The sequence below is a fragment of the Candoia aspera genome, chromosome 7, assembly GCF_035149785.1.
Source record: "Candoia aspera isolate rCanAsp1 chromosome 7, rCanAsp1.hap2, whole genome shotgun sequence".
Taxonomy (NCBI): domain Eukaryota; kingdom Metazoa; phylum Chordata; class Lepidosauria; order Squamata; family Boidae; genus Candoia; species Candoia aspera.
The window spans coordinates 80,968,482-80,995,035 of record NC_086159.1 but is presented as its reverse complement, the minus strand read 5'-3'; the positions used below and the strand labels follow the sequence as shown (position 1 = coordinate 80,995,035).

At 43.8% G+C, this 26,554-nt stretch overlaps 2 protein-coding genes across 4 annotated transcripts in view; both read right to left on the bottom strand.

The window, feature by feature from the left end:
* Positions 1 to 26,554, bottom strand: part of PRR5 (proline rich 5) — a 544,979-nt gene that overhangs the window by 94,886 nt on the left and 423,539 nt on the right. The gene's annotated exons all lie outside the window — the stretch shown is intronic.
* NUP50 (nucleoporin 50) lies at positions 7,760 to 24,322 on the bottom strand. 3 transcript variants are annotated; one of them, XM_063308339.1, is made up of 9 exons: positions 24,203 to 24,322; positions 21,406 to 21,524; positions 18,971 to 19,054; positions 17,064 to 17,159; positions 16,764 to 16,962; positions 13,937 to 14,578; positions 12,526 to 12,604; positions 11,948 to 12,066; positions 7,760 to 9,112 (listed from the first exon to the last, which is right to left on the bottom strand). In XM_063308339.1, the coding sequence occupies exons 2-9, from the start codon at positions 21,472 to 21,474 to the stop codon at positions 8,907 to 8,909; spliced, it is 1,494 nt and encodes a 497-aa protein (XP_063164409.1). In that variant the 5' UTR covers positions 21,475 to 21,524; positions 24,203 to 24,322; the 3' UTR covers positions 7,760 to 8,906. The 3 variants fall into 3 exon arrangements, with proteins under 3 accessions (XP_063164409.1, XP_063164410.1, XP_063164411.1); XM_063308340.1 differs by lacking the exon at positions 17,064 to 17,159; XM_063308341.1 differs by lacking the exons at positions 7,760 to 9,112; positions 11,948 to 12,066 and having other exon boundaries at positions 12,526 to 12,707.

Genomic DNA, 26,554 nt, shown 5'->3' with positions numbered 1-26,554 from the left:
TAAGACCAGTTTGATCCTATTGATGCAGGAGTACAAAGGACGATACTCAAGTCATAAAGAAATATAAAAAGATTTATTCTGTTGTCTGATAACCTAAGGTTTTGGTTTTGCTAAAGAAGCTCTGCGTTCCTTATTTTAAGTAGAAAAATGGGTTTTAAATGAGTAGATAAGCCTTCAAATCTCCCCAAATAGGAACACTCTACTTACGGCCATAATACTTTTTTATCATTGTACTACTTCTTCCTCTAAAACACTGTGAATTTTTTTGGTCTCTTGCTCTGTCTCCCCGCAATTACCCCCCCCCCCCCAATAAGTGAATTGGGTCGCAAACAACAACTGTTCGTACAACTGTGGTCCTTTAGTCCTGGTGCAAACCACACACCCCCTTCAACTTAATACCGGTAGTCCTTGCTTAACAACCATTCGTTTCGTGATGGCTCAGACTTACAACAGTGCAGAAAAAACCGACTTGTGATCGGTCCTCACATTTATGACCGTTGCAGTGGTCACGTGATCACAATTTGGGTGCTTGGCAACCAGTTCGCATTTATGACCATCATAGCATCCCAAGGTCACACGATCGCCATTTTCAACATTCCTGGCCAGTTTCTGTAAAGCAAAATCAATGGGGAACCGTGTGATTCGCTTAACAACTACATGGTTTGCTTAATGACTGCCACAGAAAAGGTCATAAGATCAGGTCAGATTCACTTAATGACCACTTCGCTTAGCAACTGAAATTCCAGTCCCAATTGTGGTCATTAAGTGAGGACTACTTGTATTACTTTCCATAAGGAGTTTGTCCTTATGGAAAGTAATACAAGTAGTCCTCACTTAATGACCACAAGTGAGGAAATATGCATGATAATGAACCTTTTTGCCAACCCCCCTCATAAGGTATCCATATATCTAAGTGATTTCAAGTTGTTCTTTCTTTTGTATTGAAAATATACACTTCTCTGTCCTAGGCTTGCTGTAAAAAGCTTTGCTAAAGAAAATAAAATTCTGGCCAATTATGTCTCACAGGGTGAGGGTCTTCGAAGAAGTTTCTCTTTGCTTGTCAACTACAAGATTGCGCAGTTGAGTGGAAATGTGGAAACAAAGCCACACATTTTGGACAGTTTGTCTTGTGCTTCCTCATTTATAATTAAAGTACAAGGAAGGAAACCAGGGAAAAGAAAAAAACATCAAGGTTAGATCATTGTAAGGTGCAACGTTAATAAAAGATTGCATGTTCAGAGAGGAGACAGAAGGAAGAACTTCAGTATCACTGGACTGTCAAATAAGGCAGTGTTTCTCAACCTTGGCAACTTTCAGATGTGTGGACTTCAACTCCCAGAATTCCCCAGCCAGCTTGGCTGGCTGGGGAATTCTGGGAGTTGAAGTCCACACATTTGAAAGTTACCAAGGTTGAGAAACACAGGTCTACGGTATGGTCCATAGGTGAGATCAGGAAACTGACAATGGCAGTTACAACCAGGCAATCAAGACCCTGCCCCTTTCTAATGACCACCCTCTAGGCTTTTTTGAAGCCTTCCCCCATGCAGACCTCCAGTGGCCTCTGGGCAAATTCCAGAGCATAGAAATTTGGCCAGTCCAGGATTAATATATGCAGTCAGAAACACAGCAGGTAAGTCTGCTCACCCTCCTGTCCCATATAGCTGTCATCCCGCCTGGTTTATCTGGTTCAGTGACCCTGACCACTCTGGCATATTGCATAAAGAAGGGTTTAGTGCAAAGCAGCTTAGGGTGATAATGTACAACTTACTGAAACTTGAGTCTTCTTGAACTTGAGCCCTCTGTGGATTGAGATGCCATGTCCAGCTTCTAAGAGGGGCTCTTCAACCATCATCAGGTGTGCAAAATAAAAAGGCAGCCACTTTCAAGATCAGCTTGACCCTTGGGGACTTATCCATGCCCATTTGGGTTTTGGCAACACTACAGAAGTAGTTTGACATTGTTGCCTTCCAGGTTTTTTTTCAACTTCCCTGTCCAGCCTACAGTCCTGGTGTGGTCCTTTTCTGATGGTCTCCCATAAATCTACACGTCCCTGCTTAGCTTCTGAGATAGACCAGGTGGGCCAGGTGCCACTGCTTCGTGAGAGACAGAGTGACCCTTCCACTGACTGCCGGGGAGAAAAGAAAGCTTTGTCAAGGAGTAAGGAGCACCATGAAGTACGGATGCCCAATTCCTTGATGATGATACAGTCACAGTCAAGGACATGGAACTGAACAGCAGCTACCCTGGATTATGAATGACTACTTTAATGAACCTTTGTATGAACTTAGATCTCAAGAACATTGTTTCAATGTAATTTGCAGTCAACCCAAGATCTCCTACCATGATGTCAGCTTGCCCCAATGAACTTAAATTACTGAACTATAAATTTTTAAAGCCAAGGTTGGGGGAACCATAAAGTCATTGAGTCAGTGAGACATACTTGGAGGGAGGTAAAAGTCAAGGTGGTGCAGGGCTGTAGCTGCATAGTCACAGCTGCCATCTTGACCTTTTTGCACCCTTCCTTTGTGAACGCCCTGGCCTAGCCAGGTTTACCTTTCCAGAGATGAAACCTCAAATTCTGGGTGGGAGGTTGCAGACATCACTGATGCCATTTATGGTTCTTTTTTATTTGCTGGAAAAAACCATTAGTTTGGTATCCTTGGTATATTTTATGTCCTCCCTAGGATAGATGATGGTTCTGCCAGGTCTAGAAACCACCTTAAGACCAACCATGGAAGCAATCTTCCCCAATTTATTGTGTTCCTGGTGTGTTAGGGCTCTAATTTTAATCCACCTTGGCCTAAATCTGGTAGGCTGGTTTAAAGATGGGTTTTTTCAAACTCAGGGTCCCATGACGTTGATAAGATTCCATGAGAGACAAAGAAAAAAAACACGTAAGAATTAGGGTCAGGGGTGTCCACTGCAAGGGGGGAGGGTTGAGATCCAACATAAAGGTGGCAGTCGTGATCACGTGAAAGAAAGGTTCACAGAGGATAGAAAGAGGTTAACTCAAATTCAATTTCCTGTCACTAGAGTTTTGCCTCTCTTGATCAGGGATTCTTGATTTTTTTTCCCTATTGGATTCCATAGCCTGAAGAAGTTTGAAAACCCCTGTACCCTTTATTCAAATTATAATTGATCAGAAGCTGAGTCAGCAATGTGACACAGCAGCTAAAAAAGCAAAGGCAATTTTAGGCTGCATCAATGGAAGTACGATTCTGAGTTGCAGGAGAGAACAATCCCACTACATTTTGCACTCGTTAGATCCTGGTTATTGCCTCCAGTTCCATCTTAGCAAGACTGAGAGAAGCTGTATCAGGTTCAGAAGATGGCACTAAGTCCGACAAGAGAGACTCAGGGAATGCTGATGTTAGCCTTGAGAAAGATGAATGGGAGGAGACATCTGTATTTTTCCACTGAATGAGACAGGAGCTGCCTCAATGATCTTGTTCTGTAAAATACATCTATATTGCCTCTGTTCAACAGTAGCGTTACCAGATTTGGGTTGCAAAAATCCAGACGACCATTAGATGGCTGTAAAGTTGGAGTGTTCTGTCTTTCTCAGCTGCCCTCAAATGGTCGTCCATGTTTACGCAGGCCACATCAGAAGGCTTGGTCAACATGAGCCGAACAATGGAGAAACCTAAACATCTATCACTGCAGGTGATCATCAATCATAAACACACAATGGAAGAGTATTCTTGATTAGTAATGAACTTGAGGATTTTCAGATTGAGTTGGAATGCAGAAAACATGAAGAAATAACATGCAGGCGGACATCCCATCCCAACTGCTTCCCTGATGTTGGACACAGGGCTTGTGTTGTGATGCCCCAATGCAGGCTTCATCCCTTGAACACCTCTCCCTGTAGATGCACCTGGCTTCTGCTAACCAGATCATGAGTACTGTATGGGAAATGGAGCCTAACACATCGGGAGGGCACCAGGTTAGGGAATGCTGGACCTTTTGTTTTAAAGGAAGTTCCCAGGCTGCTGAATTTAGGGATAAATTCTACCTTTCAGAGGGCTAAAGCCCAGAGATTGCCTGATTAAGGGGCAAGTAACCCCTCAATCTTTCAAGTACAACTCAACTTTTTTCTAGATGCACGTTGATCATTATTGCATAACCTGGCTAAAGGAATAATGAACCAGAAGAAAATGGTTTGTGAAGATTGGTAATTCAATAGCTCTGCCACTAGAAATTAGTTTAGCAAAGCTGGCTGGGGAATTCTGGGAATTGAAGTCTGAACAGCTTAGAGTTGCCAAGGTTGAGGAACCCTGCCTTACTGCACCATTTAGCTGGATTCTTGAGTTTCCTCAAGCTCCTTCTGAGAAGAGAGTTCTCTCTTTAAGCTAGTGATTTCTTAGGCCCGGCATCTCCAACTTGACATTTGTGTGCCTGCAGATATTTTCCAACTTACGCTTTTTGCATTAAAACGATTGGCTTTGCAATCCAAGAGTCTGTGACTGGGGCAACCCATGACTATAAGGGCAGACTGCCTCTTCTCCCACCCCCATGGCATTTTACCCAACTGGTAATTACAATTACTATATTTATTGGAATGGCTGCCACGGTGCCCTTCGCAGTCCTCCAGAGCAACAGATGGGAACCGGAGCTTCACAGAAGGTTCGGATTAGCAATCGGGGAGGGTCACTGCCATCTGCTCTGCCTTGGGTACAGTACAATCTGTTCTACTTTAGTCCAACTTGCCTTGGGCTTCCTCCAGATTTGGAACCCAGCCCTGGTGAAGAGAAATGTACTTTGCCATCAAGGAAACATACAGCCAATGGCAGTTCCTACAGGTTACACCAATGACTTCCAAGGTCATACAAGGAGCCCTAGTCAACACAAGCAACAAAGCTGGCTTTTCCAACACCAGTACTAGCCCTCTTTCTTGAACGCTTTATCACCAAGGTCTTTAGACACACGAAGTCGCATTAATCAGGTCAACCCAACGGCCTCTTCAGTATGCTGCCCTTACAGCCGTAACACACAAATACATCCAATTCCGAATAAACATCTCTCATTCGTTTATTCACATTTCCACAGATTCCCTTTCTTCTTTTCTTTTACATGTCTTCAGAAAACACAGCTTTTGGGTAACAGGCGAAAAATCTTAAAAGTTCAAGGACCAACCGTTAGAGTAGTGGTAGCGCATAGGACAGAAACTTATTTTGACAGCGACCAGAAAGAAAAATTCGTATTAACATTTTAGACGGCAATTCATTAAGTTCTTATACATTATTTCCATGCACTGTGAAGTATATCAAATGTCACATGTATGGTATACAATTGCACAACTTTTGTTGAAAATAATTTAGTGTTAGAACAGAGGATTCTTTAGCCTTTTTTCCCTCTTGACGATGACATAATAAAGGAAGTTGGAGCTCCGCCTAGTTTTTAATTTTTTAGGTAGCTGCACGTATTCAGCTGGCATACATTTCAAATGAGATAAACAGCGCAAGAGAAGCCACGGGGCCATCTTCTGCTTCATAAAAGAATCTCCACAGAATCTGCAAGAAGGCAATCCTTTCAAAGGGTCTAAAAAGGGGATTTTACCCCTTTACAGTCGCCGAAATTTTGTCTCTGGGCTGGCCATGCAACTGAATGTGCCCAACAATGATGGGAGTTGTAGTCCAACACCACCCAGCGGGTACCAGCTTAGGGAAGATATTCTAAAACAGTGTTTCTCAACCTTAGCAACTTTAAGACATGTAGACTTCAACTCCCAGAATTCCCCAGCCAGACATGCCCAGAAACAGGTTCATCGTATCAATGGAAAGAAGCCCCATTTGCTGTTTGGAGAAAAGATAAAATCAGGGGTTGAATTGCTCTAACTATTTACTTCCGCTACGACGCAAGAAGAGTTTTTGTGAATTCAGCTGGAAATTTTGCAGACAGCATGGCAATTACTTAACCCTACAGGAAGAACATCAACCACTGACCCAGTTTAGAAGGCGAGAAGTGACTTTGCTGCAAATTAAGATAACACGCCTTCATTGAATAGGCCCATTTCAGTAAAGATTTTTTACTGAATTGTTTAAAGGGATCTGCACCAAAAAAAAAGGGGGGGGGGAATTAATACTGTAAAACCAATTCTTAAGAGATCCTGCAAAATTATCACAAAAATAAGATCTGTTCTTAGCGGGAGCAAAGGAACATAATCCAGATCAGAATTTTACACACTAATGTTTACACGCATGCCTTTTTTTTCTAGCAATGGTGATTCCTGCCATAATTTCAATCGTTTAAAGGGATAGACGAATCCCAAAGCTAACTCATCTACTTTAGGAAATGACACGGAACTTGAATGTATAAATGAATCTGCAGGAAGGAATTTGGGATGGGGAGGGAAAGCGCTTGCTGAACATTTGCAGACACGGGCACACTGCATTCCCACAATCCACACGGGCTGCCTGAAACACAACGCGGCAGAGAGCTGACATTTTTCAAGAGCACCGAAATGTTCCAAAGGGTGCAGGAAGGAATGTCAAAATAACAATTCCTGCACAGGTCCCAGGGTCCTTCCATGGAATGCTTCCCCGAGGAACAAAGTGAAGTAAATCTGTCACACACACTCCCAAGGTTGAGCTAGGATCATTAACTAGTTCACATCTCTTTCTTCTGAACTAGCTTGAGAGGTTGGCTTTCCTTGAAACAGCTTCACCTTTGGGTGGCCAGCACCAAAACAATGCAGGTGTCCTTTGATCAGAACCTGCTTTCAAGCAATGGGCAAGATACATAGGTAACTAAAACATGTTTCATTAAAAATTGATTGGAATGTAAGCAGACAATACAGAGACAGGGCCTGTAGGTGTTAAAATGGGTAGCTCAAACTGGCACTCCCCCATATTTTTCTTTTTTCCCAGCTCCGAGCACATCCTTGTCCTGCGCCACTAAACATCAATGGCATGACGGCTGAAAAAACAATGTGGTTTCCTGCCATTTGGGGGCAGAAAATACAGAAAATGAAGCATAAGCCCTAAATTGGGCTTGACATAGTTAAAACCACAAGCTTCTTGACATTAAAATGCCCTTTTAAGTTTTGATGCCCATCTTTCGTGACATTTTTAAATAGCCAACAGCTGAATATCAGAAATGTGTTTTTAGAGCTTGAGATTTTTCAAAAGTAGCTCATCATACATGTCTGGATTTTCTCTCCTCACTCTACTTGTTATTCTGAAAATACTACTAGTGCATTATCTGCTTTACTCATTAAATTGTACACCTTTCCAGCCATCAACTAGGCTGTCTTGCTCAATTGCGCACACTCAGCCTTTTAAGCAGCTCTCCAAAATGTCAGGCACAATCGTACATTCTGTTTGAAATGTCATAGTTTCTCTAATACTTGGATCATCTTACACACACACTTTACAATCTGCCGAATACAATATATATATATATATATATATATATATATATATATATATATATTCATATTCCTGTAAGACCATATATATATATATATATATATATATATTCATATTCCTGTAAGACCAAGCCTCTCCAGGTAAAACCTCTGTTGGAAGCATGCAGAAATTAGTTGTCTGCTAACTAGAAAAAGCAGGCAATTCACCTGGAGAGGATCCAAACAGTTGGAGTAAAAAGAAAAAAAAAATCAGAGACACTTTCTCAAAAATAACAATAATATTACTGACCCTCTTGGCCATTCATTATGAGTATTTCCAGAATATTAATGTGCACATTACCATTTCTGATGTCTCATCCACTTTAATATTAACAGACTAATCCAGTAGTCATTTGGCAGGCATAAGGCCCACAATTTCACATTTATTTCAATAGGGCTTGTGCAGCATAATCTCTCACTATAATTCAGAGTGGCCATTTCTTGACATAATTCCATACATTCTTTCAAAGATAGCCAGAACTTCAACCTGGTGGAAAAAGGCATTTATTCATACTTCTTCTTCTGTAGTACTCCAGTTCTTATTCTGACGATTCATAACTTGAGTCAATCAGTTTCTTTTGGAACATTGTCTCTCCACTAAAAAGATACTTAAATAATGGTCAGATCGCTGATCCAATAAAATGTGACCACCGAATGAACGTGTGGGCGAAGTACAGGGATTAAGAGCTCGCTGGGGTGCTCAGCGTGTGAGAAAATCAGCATCCCCCAACTTAGCAAGAGGATAGGCCGCAATTCAATTCAACTCAACATCTGGAAAGCACCAGATTGGGAAGAGCTAAAGGACATGAAGTGGGAAGAATCAGCTCAACTGGTTCTAATTGGACTTAAAATGAATGAAGTCTTCAGCTTTTGCCTCAAGCCTCTCTTGAGCCCTTGTTCCTCTCTGGAGACAATGCTGTGCATCTTGCAGTTAAGCATCAAGAAATGACAATTATTTCAGAATTGTTCTCCAGACCACATTCAAAGTATCTCCTGAACTTTCTATAATCAATGTTCTCCAACAGCTATTACTTAAAAACAAAGCTGCTAACAGAACACAAACTGTAATTTTTACCTAGCGGAAAAAGATTTCAGATCCAGCTGGAAAATATGGTATGCCCATCCCGTTTTTCTCACTCACTCACGTAACTTTCTTCCTACACCATTTCGGGCTTAATATGTCACTAATTTGTGGGCTTTTAGCAGCTTTAGTTTTCATGTATAATCAAAAAGATTTTTGTACTTAATATGCAAGGTTTATTCACAGATGCTTTGCAAGCTAGATATTTCAAATTAGAAGGGAGAAAGATCCATGCTAATGTTACAACTTTTATTGGCCATCTTAATTTCTTTCCCTCATTTAAACCCTTCAAAATTTCTAAGAGAGTCCTTAAAATATCAGAGAAGTGAGTTAAAAAGTTACTACTAAGAGTCAAGGGGGGGGGAAGACCAGCCACAGTTTGGCAGCATTTCCGCATGACACTGAAAACACCGCGTCTTAGACCTCCTCCTTCTTCTCCAGCAAAATCTTGTGTAACTCATCTGCATCTTCGCTTGTTTTCACTCTTACCAATATCGGCACCGGGACTGAAGCGTTCTTCTCGTCAACGGGAGGGTTTGGAACACAGATAATGAGGACGTTGTTCTTCCCTGTTCTGGAGCACGGCATCTTGGGAGGCACCAAAATGTTCAGCAATATGTTGCCTGCGAGGGAGAACAGTTTGGGAAGGCAGTAACATTTACCAGGAATTACACATTCAGTATAGCAAAATAAAATAGATCTCTAGAAGGAAGACCTATTTCTGAATCCCTGAAGAGTTTGGATTCATCTTTCCTGTGGATTCCTCTCCACTCCAGGTCAAAGGGGGGCAATCCACTGGGAGCTGCATTCAATGGTGTTTTTTTTTTTGGAAAGGCCAAAACAAAGAGGACGAAGGTATAAAATGGGCAGGGCTGGCTTTCTTGGTGCAGCAGGTGGAGGGTGAGTTATGTGTCTCTTTTTGCTTTGTTAATTGCCTACAATTAAAAATAGAGAAGCCACCCCACCAATTTTTAGCAAGCATCTTAGCAAAGTTCAGCACTGCAGGGAGAGGGAGAAGGGAATAAAGGCCCAAGGGACAGAGATGGGCCACCCCTGGCCCAGGCAACGCTAATTCCAGGTGAAGAACCTTATCCTGGGTGTTGAGTTCTAGCTTTTCCCATGTTACAAGCTTACACATTCTTCATCTCCATTTAGAAGTTTACTGCTGATAACAGTTTCCCCTTAGCCATGCAAGAAAAATACAATGGAAATGCCAGGCACCAGAGAATGCTTGTCAAAACTGATTGGCATCCAACCAAATGAATAGATCAGTGTTTCTCAATCCTGGCAGCTCGAAGATGTGTGGACTTCAACTCCCAGAATTCCCCAGCCAGCAGAGGTGTTGTAAATGCTGCTGCTGCTGCAGGCTATGGATGTCACAAAGGAAAATGCAATTCTTTCCTTTTTATTTTTACAATGCCTAGAGCAGTATGATTGTGGGGATATAAAAATCTAATTAAAATAGCATTGGGTAGGATCATGGTGGGTGCAGGCCTGTTTCCTGGATAAGGATGGCTTTGCTCGTCTTAGATGAATGATTCACACTGGGAACGTGCCCGTAATGGTTTTACTGGGCTTCTTGGTGACTCTTGATGTCACCAACCTTCTGAGGTTCCTGGATGGAATGGGACTAACTTTTCAGCATGCCCAGTCTTTGCAGAGATTAATTCAGAAGGTTGTCCTCCCAGTCTTTCTCTCCTTTTCATTTGAATGCAAGGCACCTTCTTGAATCTTCTACAGCAGCCTTTCTCAACTTTTTGACCCTGGAGGAACCCTTGAAATATTTGTCACCCCTGCACATTCAGGCTCAAATATAGGCCAGAAGTTACAAACTCATTATATTCGTTTCATGGGTAGGCCTGTATCTATGCATTAACAGTGTTCTTAAAGTAAAAATAAAAAATGAAACTTTCCTCTTTAATCTGAAGTTGCCCGAATTTGAAATAAATTTGAAATAAAAAATAATAAATCGTGATCTCCCAGGGAACCTCTAGGGACCTCCTGCAGAACTCGAGGGTGCCACGGAACCCTGGTTGAGAAATCCTGTTCTACAGTGTGTCCTGAGGTTGATGTTGCTCTGAAGAAGAAGTAAACTGAAGCTGAATCCAGATAAGTAAACTTGGTTACTCAAAATCAGATCTAACTGTCCTGGATAGGGTTACATCCCCTCTGAAGATTCAAGTATGTTGTTTAGATGAGTTTCCTGGATGCCAAGGTTTCAACGTCACTCAAGAGATTTCACCCAGTTAAGACTGTTGAGGAAATCTCAGATCCAGCAATGTGTTCCATGCCTTATTTTCAACCCGAATGACCTTCTGCAATGAAGTTTAGGTAGGCTGGTCCGCCTTTGAAGTGCTTGGAAACTCCAGCTGGACTAAGCTAGGCTGGGCTTATCAAGCAGGCAACTCTTAAAACTACTGGCCTATTTTGGGATACAACACAAGGATTTGGTTATAGCCTATAAAGCCTGATTTGACTTGAGACAAGCTAGCAAAAAGACCATATTGTGTCTTCTAGTGTTAACTCAGGCATTCAGATTTTCTGGAGAGGGTTTTCTCTTAGGCTATCAGAGACACACGGGTGACAAGACAATAGAAGGCTTTTCTCACTACCGCTTGAAAGTTCTGAAAAACTTTCTGCTAGAAGGGATTAAGTAAACTCCCTTTCTGTTCTTCCAACAACATGCAAAACATTTTTATTTAGACCAGTGTTTCTCAGCCTCGGCATCTTTAAGATATGTGGACTCCCAGAATTCCCCAGCCAGCAGAAGTCTATTTCAGGAAAACAAACTCTCAGTGAAAGGTCTGGGGGCACTGAGTCTTCTAACAATTTTAAAAAGGAGTTTTATTATGGAAAAAAGACCCCAGAGCCCCAATTTCCTATAGTCTACTGTAATTTAAACCACCAAAGATGATTTAGATCAGTGTTTCTCAACTGTTGGCTGGGGAATTCTGGGAATTGAAGTCTACACATCTTAAAGTTGCTGAGGTTGAGAAACACTGATTTAAGACAAACCCTTGATGTGTAAGCAGGTTTTTAGCTCATGATATTAAGGACAACTTGGGTGTTTTTGCTATTTTTAATTATACTTCTTGTTTTTTTTCATAATATTCTTTAAATTAGACTTTTAGCCAATCAACCATTCATTAACTGAAAAGCAGTGCCGTAACCCTATAATGAGTCAGTCTGGTGTAGTGGTGAAGGCACCAGTTTAAAAACCAGGAGACAGTGAGTTCTAGTCCCGCCTTGGGCACAAAGCCAGCTGGCTGACCCTGGGCCAGTCACTTCCTCTCCAACCTAGGAAGGACGCAATGGCAAACCACTTCCGAAAAACCTTGCCAAGAAAACTGCAGGGATTTGTCCAGCAGTCTCCAAGAATCAGACACAACTGAATGGGGAAAAAAAACCTTACAATAAATACAAGTTTTGCAAAGCAAGTTTTAAGAAAAGTCACATACCTAAATTGGTATCTGCCCGTATTAACAACTGAGTCTTCTGGCTGCCCGCAGGTTTTAAATGTAACGTTCCTACTCCTTTTTCTTTAAATTCGTTATCTTTCTTGTAGAAGACTTTGCACCTAAAAAAAACACGCATCGTCTGGAAAGTGAGTATACGCAGGCTGAAGATGTGTTTGACTGAACCTGTACCAAAAGGACAGGTTAATAAAAATTTCAAATACCTCGCTTCTTGCATTAGTGGAAAAGTTGTTTGGAAGAATCTAAGGAAATCAGTGATTGCTTTTTCACTTTGACTGTATTATGCGTCAAAATGATTTAAAATTCACACAGGTTATTCTCAGGAAATAAGAGAGATCAGAGGCAGCTGAACGAAGTTAAATACTTCCATAAGCATATTCTATAATAAATACAACCAATAACTTGCATCTGGTAAAATGCAACCAATCAAGATGTGAAGAAACAGAATGCAAAAGACATACAATAGCGAAGGCCACAGAGGGAGCCTCATACGACGCATTTTCATACACATACACAAGGCTAATCACACAACTTGGCTTGCAAACCCAAACGCAACTCACTTCTTTGAGTAAAAGGCATCCTCTTCTTTTACTTCGTTAATGACTACTTTGGGTGGTTCTTCCTCTTCTTCATCACCCCCTGTTGGGAAAACTATTTCAGATCAGAATTACACTTCAAGCCAGAAATCTTGCTGTTTGAGAAATTGTACCGCTGTAGGTAGAAACCTTGTTGGGTGAAGGACCTGACCAAAACCGTATGGAAATATTTCAGGGGCAGGCAAAACAGTTTGCATTTTGAAACATTTCAGGCTGAAAACAGTGGTTCCAACCGGAATGCTAGCATTCTGTTGCGGTTTCAACTGTATCGAGCTCACTTCCAACCAGTTCCACTTCAGAATGCCTTTGGTCAGTTGGAACATCCTGTTTTTGAATTTGAAATGCTTGCATTAAAAATGTTTATACACGCCTCTAAATACAGTCGTTTTTTCCCCAATGAGAAAAGGGGCGTAAATGAATGGGGGCAGCCCCTCTCCCCATCCTCAGCATCTGCAAGTCCTTGAAATCCAGAAGCAAGCATGGAAAGAGTTTTCACTGACTAGACAGCCAGTCCTAGCTTCTTGTCGTCATCATTTACATGCAGGCACAAACAACTCAAGTCCTTTACATACAGGTAGTCCTCACTTAATGACCACAATTGGGCCCAGAATTTTGATTGCTAAGTGAGGTGGTCATTAAGCGAATCTGAACTGATTTTAGACTTTTGCAGTAGTCATTAAGTGAATCACTGCAGGTGCTAAGCTAACCACATGATCATTAAGTGAGTCATGCAGTTCCCCATTGATTTTGCTTGCCAGAAGCCAGCCGGGAAGGTAGAAAACGGCGATCATGTGACCATGGGAGAATGAGACAGTCGTAAATGCAAACTGGTTGCCAAGTGCCTAAATCGTGATCACGTGACCATGGAGACACTGCAGTGGTCATAAGTGTGAGGACCAGTTGTAAGTTGTTTTTTCAGCACCATCATAAGTCCGAACTGTCACTAAACAAATGGCTGTTAAGCAAAGACTACGTGTATCTTAACAGGACTGGGCCAGTCTTAGACTTCTTGCCATAGTTTGGAGACACAAACACAAAAGACACACTACTCGGCTTTGAATGCTTGGTGGCTGGTGAGAAGCAACTGGGGGGTACAAAACGTTCCCTGGCAGGCCGAAGAATTCCTCCGCCCGGCCCTCCGCTCTTTTGATTCTCTGCCACAGAGGGAGGCCGGGGAAAGGGGCCTCGCTTCATTCTGGACACCGAAGGACAGGCAGCAATTCATCAGCCCCCCGTTTGTGAACCTTGATGGCCCCCCCAACAACTGTAGTGACTGGTCCTCTGCAGGGTGGATGGGGACACGTCACCGAGATTCTCATGGGAGGGCTAAATGGACTCACACCGTTTCTCAGTCTCTCAGATGCACCACCCTTACCTCTTTCATTGCCGCCGCTGTCAGCCTGAGCATCCAAAGAGCTGCTGGAAAAGGAAGGTGCTGCCTTGGGCTGGCCGGCATCTTTGCCAAACAAACCTCCGTTTCCGGGGGCAAATGAGAATCCAGGCCCTGCCCCGGAACCCGGGTTGGTGCCGTCGCTCCTGCCGAAGGAGAACAAGGTGGTGGAGGCGGCCCCTAGCTTGAGTTCCGTTTTTTCCCCCGATTCTGCTTTCTTTCCAGACGCGTCCTCAGATTTGCCACTGTTAAAGAAAAATGTGGAACTCGGCGGAAGAGTCGCGCTCCCAAAGGGGGGACGGGGCTGCGCTTCGGCGGCGTTGCTGCTGCCCCCGGTGCCGCCGTCGCCAGCCAGGCCGTGCTGCTCTATCTCAGCCAGGTATTTCTCGTAGTCGCGGAAGATTGGGGTCAGGTCGCAGAGCGGGTTGGCGTTGACGTGTTTGACTATCCAGTCCCGCACAGAGCAATTGAGGGCGGCCAACTGTTTGTGGTAACTCTCCGAGGTGCAGGCCTTGCTCTGAGCGAGTCCGGAGGGCAAGGGCTGAGGGCTCTCCCCGTTTGCTTCCACGCGGGCAGGTGTCTTCTCAATCGTAACATTATTCACTGAGCCACTGGAGGCCACAGGACCTGTAAAAGAGGGAAACGTCCAGTGACCACGATCACAAACCGCCAGTGCCGAGATTCACCCTTTTCTAAAACACGGTGAGAGGCCTCCAAAATCTGGCTGCTTGTCTCAAAGCTGCACCACCTCGACAAGTGTCAGGCCAGCATTTTGACAGGAAGTTAAAATACTGAAAAATAAAAACAAAAATGGAAAACCTCAAGAATATAATATTTAGATTTATATCCAGTATCCGAAAGCCATCAGAATTATTAAAATAGTAATGAAAATTCTATTAAATTAAACCATGTGTTACTTTCTTCTGAACCATCTTAGCTCTTTGCATAATACACCTTAACAAACACGGTGATGCTGCCTTTGAACCAAGATTGGGCAATTCCACCACCACCACCCCGGTTTCAGGGGTTCTATTTTTTAGTATTAATTTAAGTGGCTGAGAGCTATAACTACAGGAGCAAGTTGATAACTTATTCATTTTTTAATTAAACAAATTTATATGGCCACCCAACTCACACACGGTGACTCCGGGCGTCTTACGGAATTAAAATCCACAATACCCATCCATCCCCCCACTGGCTACAGGCACCATCAAATCAGCCACTTGACTGGCTCTGTATCAACCTGGGGGCCCCAGGCCTGCTGACAAAACCGCATCTTCAGGAGAAGCTTGATTTCAGCGAGTTTCTCAAGGATAAAAACTTCAGGTGAACTAAGCCTAAACAAATATATAATATACAATGGTCTTCACTTTTCTGCTGGAAACCAGTAGAAAACTACCCCTTTGATGGTGGGCAACTTACAGATGAATGTCAAGAACACAATCCCAGAACAAGCATCAAAGGGGTCCAGGAGCCCCACGTGATTTAAACAGCAGCCTCAAGGCAAACCCACAAGGCAACCAGGCATTCCCCTCTGGGATGGGAGAGGACTGGTGGGAGACAGAGGGACTGTCCATCTTACTGCACCTGCCTTCTTCACTCACATGTTCACTGTGGAAGGAGGAGGGTGTGTTCTTCCACAGCCAAGCAGTGGAATGTGGCAGGCTGGCTGACCAAGGAAGGAATTCCACGTTGGTTGATAGAGAGCATTTATCACCTCCGTTTCCATACCAGTGACAGAGAAGGAAGCTTTAACTCCCCTCCAGCCATCACAGAAATGCAGGTTATAAACTTTTGACCATCTAGTTAAAAAAGAAAAAGGCAACCTGTAGCTTTTATGGGCTTATTTGTAAAGCTGCTCTAATGTCTTTTTCCCCCAACGTCTCTGCTACATTTATTATACTGAGAGCACCTCTAATGAAAATGAAAGGCAACTACGACAGCATGAAACTGGAAATCATCCTTCCGCCGAGACCAAGCTTCAATTATCGTAATAATCAGAACTGAGGATATTAAAGCGGATAAAATAGATGGGTTTTTTAAAAAACGACCCCCTTATAGTAAACATCTCTTTAAAAATGACCCCGCTTGAAAAGGAAATCCGAATACAATAGAGGGCCTCTTGTGCAATTTAGAGACGAGAAGCAGTGCGTCACAGGACCTGGAAGCAGGGCCACTCTCTGCCCAAGCCCTGTGGTCCCACGCAAACCTACACAAAACTACATGAACCTTGTTTTCAATCCTCTTATGATTTGGATCCAGACTCAGTGAATCCCACTGATCTAGACAGCTCTATTCTAATTATAATGGGATCCAGGTGATTAGGATTTCTTAGTAGCAAAAGAGCATGAAGACTGGTTTTCTATCTCAGAGAAAAGTTCTATTTCATCTAACAACTGCTGCCTGTTGTTTCTGGAACGGTGTGAAGAATAGGATCCAAATGGTACTTAGAAGGTGTATTTTTTAAAGGATGCTAAACGTGCATTGCAACCAAGTCCTGCCGACAAAGGATCTTGCTGAGACTGAGGGTGGGCTCTGAGACACCGAGACACTGAGACTGAGGGTGGGCTTTGTGGCCCACCCTCCAAATTCCAAACAGGCCCCCCAAAGTTGGGGAGCTTGGTTTCATGGCAATTCCGGATACTGGATTTGAGTTCAAACACGCCCTTTGCCACTGACTTAAACACAGCTTTCTCCTCAGGGGACCCAGGCCAATGCAATCCTTCCTTTTTAACCACAGAGCACTTTTCTACTGTTTTCATCTGAAGATATTAAGATTTTTTCCCCTAGTGAAAAGAAAGAACAAACTTACTAAGTGCAGGTTGTGTTTCTGGAGTCGTCTTCAAGCTGGAGAGCGAAGAGCTGTTTGCAATGCTGCTGGAGCTGCCCCCACCGTTGGATAACCCTCCCAAGGTCTTCATTCCGGGGCCATTCCCGAAACCGGAAAAAACGCCCGTTCCGGAAGGTAAAACGAAACCTTTAAACCCCTTAAAAGCTCCACCACTTTCAGACTGAAAAAGAAGAGAAGCATGTTGCTCTGCGTCGCTCACGTGGCAGTTTGCAGATTACGAGCCCATCCTGTGCACGTTCGGAAGGGATGGCATTTTCTTACTATTTTTCCATGTTGGCTGCATTTGCAAGTGAGGATAAGACAAAATCCCTGATATTCCTGATGGTCACAGCTCCTCTTTCCCACAGAAGTTAGAAGCTAGGTCAAAGACAAATGCTTAGTGCTATGTCTGAAATGGGTTTCTTGGTTTATCACTCCCAACTTTTGTTTCCTGGGCACTGTCAAGTTATTTCAGCCACTGTCTTGAGCAAGATCCACTACGTTCCTGGAAGGATGCCTTCCTTAACTCAATCTATCTTGGATAGGAAACCAAATGGCACCCATCCAAGAATCCTTCCAAGGTAAAATTTTAAAAAGCCACTTTTCTTTTGTGAGGGATGCTCAGGACTTCACACGACACCCGCTGTTGAGCCTAGAGTTCAAAGTGTGGCCACCTCTGATCTAGAGGATACTTTTCGTTTTGTTAAGCCCAGTTCAAGGGGGCAGGGGGAATACCATATAAACACCTCTATCATTACTCAACATCAACTTAAAACCTTTTAGTTAAAAAGTTCAAACATGGTTTAGCACTGTTAAGCACTGGGGACTGAGGAAGGTAGGTAGGTAGAGCTAGAGATAGGAGTGTATAATTCAAATTATATTGGACCAGTGCTAAAAATCACTCCATCTCAGGGAAAACAACAACAACAACCAACTGTGTAAGCTAATCTCATGACCCAAAAATAAAGACTGTAAGCCACCCAAAGACGGCTTTTCCTGCTGGTACAGAGATAATTACTCAGAGCAGGCAAAACGTTTTTAATTCTCGATGCCCTGTTCTTCTTTAAAAAGCAGGTTGTCCTGACCTGACAGTTGAAAGAGAAACGTTTTGAATTCAAAATGTTCTGCACATCCTTAACGGTAACACACAGCTATTTTAGCCCTCTTCAGACATTAAGTTACAAATGACTGAAGAAGCCATGTAAGTATATAGTTCTGAGGACCTGTGCACCAGCTTGTGTGTGCTCAGCCTCAGTCTGAAGAAAGGCAACCTCCCCACCTAGACTTTGGGAATCAGACTGATCTGCAGGATTAGCCCAGCCCCTGGATCCTGCTCACTCTCCCCCCTTTTTCGTATGTTCATAAACAGAGTTTAGAAAGAGTGTATGGGATTCACCATAAACCACCAGGAATAAAATAATTGTTAAATAACGGTATTTTTTAATTCCATAAATATTGGCTTTCTAATTCAGATGATTCAGTTATATATAGAATAGAAGACGAATGTCTGCTTGGAAGAAATAGAATTCTGAAGAAAGTATAATACTTCATTCTCCCAACTAAGTTATTACTATTAAAAAGTACAAGGTGCTTACCAAAGGTAATTCACTTTTTTCCTGGATGAGACAGGGTCACATAGACTGGGGGGCGGGGGAGCCAACTTCCTTTATTATTATTTAGTGATCTATACGAACAGTGAAGATTTTGTTTTTTTAATAGTTGGACCTAACAATAGAAAGAAGTTTCTCTCTTCCCTAGCTGTTAGAAAAAGAATGATGGATAGAAACCTGAAAATCTTCCAGAATTCTTGCCCTTTTTACGTTCACTTATTTTATTTTCTATCCCACCGTAATTATTTTTATAAATAACTCAAGGCGGCAAACGTACCTAGACTAGAACTCTCAGTCTCCTGGTTTCTAGCTCGTTGCCTTAACCACTAGACCAAACTGGCTCTCTCCTCCAGAGGGACATTTCATGTATTATGAACTTTCTAGAATTTCAAATGACATTTTGCATCAAAGATTTAAAACAAATTCAATCATATATTAGCCTGAGAATGCTGTCCACTATTTAGTAAGAGTGCCGTTTACACAATAAGCTACCACTTAGTGACAAACTATTTTTAGGCAGTACAAGGGATTAGACAAATTAGCAGAAAGCTCATTTTAAAATGATAGATAAATATGTACCTCAGTCCCCGCATTTCTACGCTTTGCCTTCTTAATTGCTCTGTTCTTCAAAACTTCCTCACTGGCCACTGAGAATGTTCCTACCTGCAGAGAATGTTAAATTCTTAGACAACCAAATGAAAGTAGTCAAAAAAAACAACAACACACCCAGCAAAACCCATTTTCTTGACATAATCCTTCACTATTAGGCACCATGAGGTTCAATACTATTATTACAATATGCAAGCACTTGGCATATTCAAATCTTATAATATCATTCCAGATGATTTCTTATGAATCATTTGTGGGTATCATAATTGCTCACTGACTTGCTCAAAATATTTAGAAAATGTTATCCATAAATATTTCCCCAAAGATGTCAACTGACAGATTCCCCTCAAATTAGCCATTGTTTGTAAGAAGCATATTACAGTTTTATATTTTTCTTATTTATGTTTTATTGTAAATCGCCCAGAGTCCCTTTTGGGAGATGGGCAGTGATAAATTTGATTAATAAATAAATAAATAAATAAATAAATATTTATTGTGATTTATGAAATGAACTTTAGAAACCATTTAATTGCTTTAAGAAGGAATGTAATTATTCCTATTTATAGATAACAAGGATGTTCTCTAAGAGATTCCACCATTCATGTTAGTTTTTATGATGGAATTCCTTCCTCCTTTCCTATATATATATCCCACCTTATGTTCAAGAGCTCCAAGTGGGGTGCAGTGGTCACTTCTCTGATTTTTTTCCCTACAGCAACTGTGGGGCAGATTGGACTGAGGAGGAGAGCAGTGGCTCTAGGTCCCCCAAGGGGGTTCCAAGACTGAGAGGGAACTCGAAGATGGGTCTTGCCAGGGTCAGGGCAACATCTTCATCCTATACCACCTTGGCAGATTTTGCTTATAAACACAAGAGTAACTTGGATACATAACCTAAGTACACAGACCAGTGCTTCTCAACCTTGGCAACTTGAAGATGGGTGGACTTCAAATCCCAGAATTCCCCAGCCAGTGTGCTGGCTGGGGAATTCTGGGAGTTGAAGTCCACCCATCTTCAAGTTGCTAAGGCTGAGAAGCACTAATATAGACCATTATAAAACTTACTCCATAACAAATGCAGAAGGAAAGAATCAACAGATTTCCCCTCCAAGGAGGATGGAATTCTGAATTACGGTGTGGTCCATCGCATGTATTCCCAGGAGTCACAGGACTGCAGCCTAAGTATGATTCACTCATTATTTCATCTTAATCAAATTAAGTGATGACAATATGTTGGAAGACATGGAAGGTATCGATACAGGATACATAAATCAAAGTCTTCTAGAAAGCTGACACCACTGCTTGGAATAGCAATCAATTTACAGGGCAAAATGGAAGCATTTACCAAGTTCAGATTTGTCTGGAGAATTCAAAAGTCAGAATTGTGCTGATTTAATGTCAAAGAATGATGTTAATAGATTTCTCCTGTAGCTGTTGCATTGCCTGAAACTGCAAGCACTTTAGCATGAGCTGAAGACAATTACCAAATGACACGTGTGAATAAAAGCAACCCTAAGTACAGACATTGTTTTTCAAAGAGTGTGTTTCATTGGCAAGATTCTCAACAGACGTTTTAAAGATTACTGATCTATATGACAAGCCATTTTGACTAAACGTTGTGAAAACCTTCACTACCAAGAGCTCAGCACCAGTCCCAGGGAAGAAGCTCAGCCCTCTTCCAACTCATTTGTGTGATATGCTTACCAGAGAGAAACCACTTGGGCGACATGATGCTCATGGGCTCCAGGCTGGCCCCTGGTATCTGAGAAGGCTGAAACCTTACAAGATATTGGGGTGAGATCATCAAAATCTCATGAGATTTTGAAGGCAATGCCATCGCACAAGGACCCAAGCAGGCTACACAACCTTGCCATACCTGCGGCTCAGCACAAATGTGTGATTTCCCTTCACTACAGAACCACTTAAAAGAAGTGAGAGCTACTTTTTGGCTTGATTCTCTCATTGGCAAGGCCAAGACTCAGGGGTGGTCAATGCAAGGCTTAAAGAAGCTGTTTTTGCATCATCAGGAAGAAAGCAGAGAAGCCCAAAGGCGCAACTGTCCATTTATAATTAGTCCAGTTATAATTAGTGTGCCTTGCCAATAAAGTCTGCAATAATTTATTTTTGTTTTCACTACCCAGGACAAATCAACCTTGATACTACAATACCAATACACTGCTAACCATAGACTTTTCGTATAGAGACAAACAATATGAAACAGATTTTTCCCTGTGAATGTTTTGGTCTTGACTCTTGGTACATAAAGAAAGGAAGGACAGGCTGGCCTGTTACCTTGCTGGTTTTGCAAAGTATTCTCTTCTCACCCACCAAAAATACTGTGACATACATTTGTGAACTCCACCTACTGTCGTTCTAAGTTAATGAAAGCAAGCCTCAGCCTTGTTTACCTCCTCGGTTTCTTCTTCTTGATCCCAGTTTCTGTCAGTCAGCTCCTTCTCTGCCACTCTCTTAGCCATTTTACAGTGCTACTGCATCACAGCAAGCCACAATGAGTCGTGCTTCAGATCTAGTTTTAAAAAAAAAAAAGGATGGCAAAAGCAGGACCTTTATAGCCCGACAACCAAGGATGTATTAATTAGATTATGCAACCAACAGCCTGATAACCAAAGATATGGTAATTACATTGTACAACATTTCAGGTAGCCTATTCACTGAGCTACCAATCTCAAGGAATTGTCGCACTTCTGAGCAGCCAGAGTTGCTGCAGTACAGATGAAATGCAGGGAGAGCCGAAGTAAGGTACTTTGAGATCTCCCAGAAGCGGGCCAGACGTGCCAGTAACAGCAACATGAAAAGGTGCCTAATATGATCAACCAATGATATTACTTAAATCCCGCGCCTTTACATAGAATTTGGGGGCTGGAAAAGAGGCAACATTAATTTAGTCCCAAAGTCTCACCCTTGTGCTTCTCAGAGATACTGGTTCTATAGAAACTATGAAGAATAGGCATTAGGAGAGTTTCTACTCAATTCTATCCTGGGGTTTCAAGTACAGGAAGGCTGAGCTACTCCGAGAGCTAAACGGCACATTGCTGACATGCTGAAGATTACGACTGGCCATCATCCTTGCCCCTATATGGTCACATCTGATGTCTACCTGGCTGGGTGAACCCCTCACAGATGTTCTAAAGAACAGCCCCAAAGTAACCCTGATGGCCAGGGTCTTCACACTGTAATCCTTGGGTTTCTAATAAGGAGGCCTCCAAGTTCCATCTCTTACGTGATTTAAGTTAAAAAAATAAATAAAATAGGAAGCTAGCACAGTGCAAAGCACCAGCATCAAGTATGGAATTTATTTCCAAGGATGCTTCTGGCTCTTGCATATAATCATGAAGAATCCTTAGGAAACTGAAATGGCGCACGGCCATACCCCAGTGCTGTCTGGAAAGGCGCACGCACACCCTCAAAGCAGTAGTAAACTGTGGTGATATACGGAAAGTGGGGGGAAGGCAGTTTCACCTGCCATTCTTCTCTGAAGTTGTTGTTTTGTGACTGGTCATGCTGTTCAAGGCAGCCATTTTGTGAGGGCACCCACAGCATCGTTAAAACTCCAAATGTACCTATCCATCTAGTTTTATGTTTATTCCTGGCATTAGGCTAGAAATAGATGCCCTCTGGTATACTGGCTCACCCTCTGGTTCCCGAGGCTTCTCATTATGCAAGGTGAGAAGTGCAAGACGTGTCTTCAGAGGCTCCAGGCTGAAAACATCTTTATGGCCTTAGTGGTGGCCTAAGGTTTTGCGGGCTTTGTGCCATTGTTGCAGAGCGTATTCCTAACGTCACAATTTGTAGAGACGATCTACACAGGGCGCCTCACAACGACAATCCTTGTTGCAGCCAAGGATGCCTATTGAGGAAACTGGGTCCCTAACCTGGCACACAAGCTGTCCCTGTTTAGCCAACAGATGCTGCTTTACGGGATCCAGCGCCACCCCCTCCTACTTATGCAGAAGCCTCTTCCTTGTACAGCTGGACCTCCGCAAATGCACCCTTCCTCTGGGAAGCCCCCCCACCAGCAAAAGCTGTGCCTGGACCAGCCAGCAGCTCTGACGGGCGGCCGGTGAGGTCATAATGCAGTGGAGCAAAGGCAGAGATGCCGGGCTGTTCCACAGCCAGAGCCCCGTCACGCTGGGCTGCCAGAAAGGGAAAAGCCAACTTCCCAACCCACACGCCCCCACACCAAGGATGGGTTAAGGCCCCAAGTCACGGTGGATCCCGAGCCCACGTGACCGAGCCCTGCCTCAGAGGAGATCTGGCTTAGACGCCCCAAAATGACTTCACTGCAGGTCTGAAGCAGGGGTAGTAATAAAGAAGGAAGTAATAAAGCAATAGGGAAGACAGAAGACCCCCGGCAGGCCCAGAAAGAGACTTCCTCACTCCCCAACATCGTGCATGCAGGATCAGGAACAAGCCTGGCCCCGGTTTCTTTGCTCCTGGCTCACCGCAAGGGAGCAGGAGGAGGGAGCCGTGCAGCCAAAAGCCGTGCAGAATCTGGGAGCCCCTTTTAGCATCCACGTACTCTCTGCGCTCTATGGGGCGGGGGAAGCAAATTCAGACGACAGAAGGCGCACCAGGGATAGAAAGGACATGTAACAGGTCTGAAGCCCCATCTCTCCAAGTCTCTAAAGCCAGCAGAGTTTTGAGAGGAGGCTTAAATTCACCAGTCTCTGCTCTACACCAGTGTTTCTCCACCGCAGCCGCTTTAAGATGGGTGGACTTCAACTCCCAGAATTCCCCAGCCAGCTGCTGGCTGGGGAATTCTGGGACTTGAAGTCCACCCATCTTAAAGCGGCTGCGGTGGAGAAGACTGCTCCACACCATACTAAAAGGCATCAATAACTACTATCATCGAGACTCCGCGGGTTCTGGCAGGGCCTTCCACCCGTGGGCGACCCTCCCGCGCTTTCCAGGGAAGCTCAGGCCCCGCCCCCGGCGCTTCCGGTTCGCGGTCTCTTAGAGAGGCGGCCGGTATAGGCCTCCGCGCTCGCTGGTCCCGCCCGCCAGAACCGGAAGCGCCCGCCCGAGGGGGACGCCGAGGGCGCCCCCCCTCCGTGCCGCTGGCTGAGGGCCGGCTTTCCCCAGGCGGCGCGGCGGCAGCGGAGTCAGGGCGGCGAGGCGCCCCCCTGCCATCGCCCCCCTCCGCCGCCGCGCCTTCTCCCGTGCCTTCCCCCTCGAGAGACCCACCGCCGATGGGCTCGTGGCGACCGCTTCTTCCTGGCCGTGGCGCTCCCCGGGCGGAGCGGCAGCGGCTTCCGCTTCCGGCGACCGCCGCGCCCCGCCTCCAGAGAGAGGAGGGGTCGAGGCGTCGTGGGGCGGGGCCTCCGTCGCCTGGGAAACCAAAGCGGGCGGAGGACTCTGCGGCGAGGGCGGGGGCGCTGCGCCCTCCTCCGCGGAGGAATCTCGGACTCGTTCGCTCGCTCTTCCCGGAGTCGCGCCGACATCGGGATGGGAGACCACCTGGAAATCACATGGCTACCAAGAAGGCGACATGGATCATCGAGGGATCGGGGACTGAGGGAGTCGTTCCCTTTCTCCTCCGCAGGGGGCAGATTTTGCTAACGTTTGGATGAGAGACCACCGTGAAAGCCTACAGCTGGGCTTGGATGTTGAAGGCAGTGGCACCCCCCCTGCAAGGTAGACCAGGAAATGAGTTGGATATAGAGGAGGCTTTTACAGGCAGCTAAAAAGCTGTAGTGAATTGGAAGGGACCGTTGAGGCCGACTAACCCACCGCCTGGCTGAGTTCAGCATCCCAGTTGAAGCTTTCCTGGGTGATGGCTGTCCAAGCTCGGCTTGAAAACACCCACAAAGGTATTTTGATCATCCCTGGTTTGGTCATCTTGGCTTTAGGATCTCAGCTTCGGTGCAGACTTGGGCTGCTCCACCTGGGAAAGAAGCTGGAACTTTATTTCCCCTAAAATCCAACCAAACCGAAGTTTGCTTTTTGTTCAGTAAGGAAGGTAGACTACCAAGTGATTTATGGCCTCTAAACTCCAAAGATCAGCCTTAATACCTTTGATCAGCCTTAATATCTAAAATTACTATATGGATTAATAAAGAAGCCCATACATTCCTATATTCCTTTTTTGGGGTAATATTTTCATGACTGCATTAGAGCATCATCAGTTTCCTTTGTAATGCAATCTATATCTGTTTTATTTCATGCCTTTTAATATATTTTTCAGCAAAGGGTCCAGAGCACCAAAAGTAAAGACCGTGCGCTTTGCATGCATGCATGCATGCATATATATTTTATTTATATAGTTGCCCATCTCACATGCATGACTCTCTTGGATAACTTCAACTTTACACCAGGATTTTACTCCTAAAATTGGGTGAGTGGGGCCAGGATACCAACTTTTAAGGGGCACCAATTTCTTAAGAGGTGAACCTTGCCCTGTAAAAGCTGCCAGATCCCCACCTAGAAGTGAAGTGGGGCAGTTTTTTGCTTGAGCATCTCCATGGCCTTTAACTTCTTGAGAGTCCAGACTAACCTCTTACATGACAAAAAACAGGCTCCTGGGAGTCCCCAATGATTTTTGCTAACTGCAGATCTTATCCCCCACTTCTACAAGAATTCTTTCTTTCCCCCCTCCATCATCACCCACATTTCTTGGAAACAACACCCCAAAGCCTGCAAGAAGCACAGCCTGCTAAGTTCTGCAGAGGACCTCCCACCTTTGGTTGCTGAAGAAGGACTGCCCCAGTATAGATGTATTGCATCGTACGCCATACCTGCGAGGTTGACCTAGGAGTCATAGCATGGAGGGAAGTGCCTTGTTCCTGGATTGAAAGGTTTGAAAGCAGAGAAAGATATGGGCTAGGTTGCTGCTGGCCTTCAGATATTTTTTTTAAATTAACAGGTTCTGTGGCTGGAAGAAGTCTGAAACTCCCTGCCCTAAATCATCTGTGCCTTTTCCCAGGTTTGCATAGCTTCCCTCAGCAGCTCCTGCGTGCTCTGAAGTGCATTTTGCAGAAGCTGAGTCCCAACATTGCTTGGAAGCCTCCTGGGTGCAGTAAGGGGAAAAGACGGCCCTGGAATTGATAACTTGTAAAATCCCCCATCCTTCTTGCCTGCTTTCATTGATTTGCTCTGTCCAAATTCCATTATTAGCTAATTGTGGGGGGCAGGGTGTCTCTGGGTGTGTCTAATTGGCTATTCCAAATATTTGTGGTCTGCACAAAGTATGAAAGTCAGAATATTTTGCTGTGCAGGATGGGCTCTGTATCATCCTAAGTCATACTGCTGTTTTGATTTTAATTTAGTGTATTAGCTGAGCTTAGGCAATTGGGGTTTATTTAATAAGCTAGTGAAAGACACCTTAGCATGATCAATTGGTGTTTAAACCGCAATCTAACAGTTTGGAAAAGATTAAAGTCAATTTTGGGTGTAGTTCACAAAACACAAAAAAATGTCACTTTTTCAGGGTCTATTCAGATTATTTACACATTTCAAATGCCTGCAAATCTTGCTGTCCTTGAGGCGGATAAGATGACAATACTCTTAATTCCATGAATTTGCTTGATTGCTTGAGAA